The 4,344-nt window shown below is 38.0% G+C and overlaps 1 protein-coding gene across 1 annotated transcript in view; it reads right to left on the reverse strand.

Annotated features, from left to right (window-relative positions):
* LOC107671394 (DNA-binding protein SATB1-like) overlaps positions 1–4,344 on the reverse strand; it is a 62,349-nt gene that overhangs the window by 48,818 nt on the left and 9,187 nt on the right. Inside the window, exons 4-5 of the mRNA XM_016464306.1 lie at positions 2,710–2,836; positions 432–555 (exon numbers count right to left, since the gene is read on the reverse strand). Coding sequence (XP_016319792.1) covers positions 432–555; positions 2,710–2,836 — 251 coding nt within the window. The remainder of the gene's footprint in view (positions 1–431; positions 556–2,709; positions 2,837–4,344) is intronic.

Raw genomic sequence — 4,344 nt, forward strand, 5'->3', positions numbered from 1 at the left:
TGCAGGTTTTTTTTTTTTTTGCATTACAGTAATGGGAACGTAAGCTGCAATTGTCATTAAAATATATATTTTTTAAAAACAATGCAACTAATTTTCCATAAGCAAAATACAATTCTTTCTTTCCTTGGATTTTAAGGTTAAAACACGACATGTTGACAGGTTTCGTGAGATTCACCCATAACAGTTCACAGCTTGTAATGCATTATCAAGATCATTGTGGTTTGCCCATTGTTTACCCAACAATACTCGTATTCACAACGGCCAGCATTGCTGCAACAGCATCAACATAAAGTGCATTAATCTACGGGGATGACGATGGCTATTGATTTGGATTTCTATGGCAATTCTGTCCATTTCCACTCCATCAAACTCTGGGCATTTGAAAAGGGACACTTGGAATCTTGGCAACTAGACGTGGAAGGCTCCAGCACCTGTGATAAGGGACATTCTTTTGCCAGAGTGCTCTGGTTCATGTCTTTGAGTAACTCCTTGAGCGCATTTCTTACTGTAGAGTGGGTCCACTGCTCTGGAGGAAGGTCTTCCAGTTTAGGACAACTGCAGGAAGGGATAGAACAAGAGAGAGATGGAACAGGGAAACAAAAGAGAGAGAGAGAGAAAGAGAGGACGGTGAGCACTGGGCTTTGCTCTCCTGCTGCAAGCGTCCCTCTAAGACAGACAGATTTCATTTGGCTCATGAAGCAGATGCATCTGGAGTCTCTCTCCTCTCTCTCTCTCTCCTGATTGTTCTGATTAGTTAATTACTTTATACAACACATCTGCTGTATTGATGCATGAATTATACATCAGCTGCATGTGGCAACTATTATTTCATGTTACTTCTACCTTCCTGTCTTGATGTGCTTGCTAAAACAATTTAAGGTGTTTCCATCTAGATTTCGATGCTAGATGCATTAAAAAGGACCAGCATCCACTCTCATCTAAATACTTTATTTAAAAGAAAAAAAAATCCAGTATTTAGAACATTTATGCATGTGTTGGGGAAAAAAATCCACCATCAAATCAACGGAGAAAACACAGCTGCATTCAGGGTGTCATTAATGAATTGCCAGAGTGCTCTGGTTCATGTCTTTGAGTAACTCCTTGAGCGCATTTCTTACTGTAGAGTGGGTCCACTGCTCTGGAGGAAGGTCTTCCAGTTTAGGACAACTGCAGGAAGGGATAGAACAAGAGAGAGATGGAACAGGGAAACAAAAGAGAGAGAGAGAGAAAGAGAGGACGGTGAGCACTGGGCTTTGCTCTCCTGCTGCAAGCGTCCCTCTAAGACAGACAGATTTCATTTGGCTCATGAAGCAGATGCATCTGGAGTCTCTCTCCTCTCTCTCTCTCTCCTGATTGTTCTGATTAGTTAATTACTTTATACAACACATCTGCTGTATTGATGCATGAATTATACATCAGCTGCATGTGGCAACTATTATTTCATGTTACTTCTACCTTCCTGTCTTGATGTGCTTGCTAAAACAATTTAAGGTGTTTCCATCTAGATTTTGATATTAGATGCATTAAATAAGTCCAGCATCCACTATCATCTAAATACTTTATTTAACATTTATACATGAAAATGCATCATCAAATCAACGGAGAAAACACAGCTGCATTCAGGGTGTCATTAATGAATGCTTGTTCAATAGGACGCAATAAACGGCAAGCTGCCAAGAAAATATCGCAACACTCCATGCAAAAAAAATAAACCCTTCAGAGATGTTCGACGCCAGCATGCGATGAAAAAAGGCTGAGGGGCGTCATTTCTACGTCACTAGTGTGACAAAACGGAACTGCAAAATCAATGATTGTTTTCAAACAGTCTGCAATCAATCAGACAAACAGATTTGACTTAACTCATAGGATGAGTGACTATTTGTTTGTCTGACCAATGGAAGACAGGGAAACCTGTTTGGTAACACTGAAGGAACACCAAACTGAATGTATTACAATGATATATAGTCTTTTATATTATTATTATTGTTTTGTGTGTGCGTATGCATACATACACACACATATACATACATATATATATATATATATGTATATATACACACACACACGTATATTTATTTATTTACACACACATATATACATACATACATGCATATACATTTTTGAATGATACATGAACTAAAAACATACTAAAAATATGAATATATACAAAAGTAGGAAATATTTAAAAATAAGTGCCATTTCATCGCTGCACAGTATTTGTTTAAAAAGCTTTTAAAAAATCTTTTTTTTTTGTATGATTCCTACTTCAATGTAAATAAATGGCTTTTTAAGGTACATGAAGCTGATGCTGCAAGTAAAAAATTACATACTTAGTTTTGAATTTGTCTTACAAAAAAAGGCTTCCCGGATTAATAATTAAATATTGATGGTTTCATAGTTCTTTAAAACACTGGAGTAATTGGATGAGCCATAGTACTGCTGTAATGTGCAATTAACACGTCCATGTTTGCACATAGACACACACACACACACACACACAAAGAAAAGGAGAGTTTGGATCCGGCACACCTTAAAGTGTGAGACAGCCACACAGCCTCTGGAGATGAGACAGATAGAGACAGACAGATGAACATGGACGTCTACTGAAAAAGGAAGAGGTGTGTCTGCGTGTGCCCACATCAGTGGCTTGTGGGAAAAACAGCACTGTATGTGGCGGCACTGTGGGTACAGTACATGGGAAACACTGACCTGTGTAGCTGGATTTTCAGCGTGACCACATGGTACACATCCTGTAACATGTCCGCCACTGTGGCGTCGGGTGCATCTGTCACGTAGGAAAGAGGCACGGGGTTCCACTTGCCCACCTGAATCAGACCTGCGGTGAGGCGACACCATTTACCACAGTCAGACACTCACATGACAGCACACGGGAATGAAGGACTGCACATTTCTATTAGTTCTTTTCAAAACAAATGTGGTACTTTGATGTGTACTATTTGATAACCATATTCATAAACCATGAAAAATATTCTAAATATTAATTTGTACAGTAACATACTTCAAAGAATACCATGGTATTACCATCACAGTAATGAAAAGCACAGACTTGTTTTTTCGCTCAAACTCTAGTGAACTGCCTACATAGGCAGGATTTATAGCAATCTACCTTTGCAGGCAGCAATACATGCATCTTTTGCGGACAACATAATCCCATAATGCACTGTGACAGGGTTAATTAAAGGGGTAATATGATGCGATTTAAATTTGTCCTTTCTCTTTGGAGTGTTACAAGCTCTTGGTGCATAAAGAAGATCTGTAAAGTTGCAAAGACTAAAGTCTCAAATCCAAAGAGATATTCTTTATAAAAGTTAAGAGTCAGCCACGCCTAATGTTCTTTTTAGCAACATCATATGACCCCTTTAAAAAAAACTATCCAATATGGCCGGCGGAATGAGAGAAATGTTAGTTATAAACACACATTTAATGCCAAGATATAATTAAAATATAACCCATATTTGTCTATGCTATTTTTTTTTAATTACTGTAAAGTTTGGTAAGGTTGGTGAAACATTTCAAATGCTTTTGAAATAACTCTTATGCTCACCAAGGCTGCATTTATTTGATCAAATCTACAGTAAAAACAGTAATATTGTGAAAAAATATTATAATTTAAAATAAATGTCCTCTATGTGAATATATTGTAAAATGTAATTTATTCCTGTGATTCAAGGCTGAATTTTCAGCATCATTACTCCAGTCTTCAGTGTCACATGATCACATGATTTCACTTGACAGTGAAACACATTATTACAGTTGTGCTGCTTCATATTTTTGTGGAAACTGATACATTTTTTTAGGATTGATAAATATAAAGTTTAAAAGAACAAATCTTTTGTATTATTAGGGATGCACCGAATATTCGGCAACCGAAATTATTCGGCCGAAAATAGCAAAAATATCTCTTTCGTTGTTCGGCCGAATAAGCGAAAAGGCCGAATAATATGTACCGAACAATGACGAACGCGATCAAATAGAGGCACGCGCTAATGCAGCAAACATGTCGGCAGTGTGAAAGTATTTAAAACTATCAGAGAAAGACGCAGAAATCATTACAAGCACGGAGCACCGACAGCAAGAGACTGTTTAGTGCTGCATCACGTCTCCGATGAGAAGAGGTGGCTAATGCTGGTGGTTAGGTTACTGTATGATGATTGAAATCGCGAAATTACCTCAAACGAGTAGTAAATAAACTGCAGAATGTTATATTTTCTAATGCACGCACGACAGTGCTGCACGAGCTCACGGCGCCAGGGTTCAAAGTCCAAAGCGCGAGGAAAATCTGCGCTGAACTTGTTACTCGTCAGTTGCTCAGTAACATTTTTG

This window comes from Sinocyclocheilus anshuiensis, unplaced genomic scaffold, assembly GCF_001515605.1.
Source record: "Sinocyclocheilus anshuiensis isolate Anshui unplaced genomic scaffold, SAMN03320099.WGS_v1.1 scaffold552, whole genome shotgun sequence".
Lineage (NCBI taxonomy): Eukaryota > Metazoa > Chordata > Actinopteri > Cypriniformes > Cyprinidae > Sinocyclocheilus > Sinocyclocheilus anshuiensis.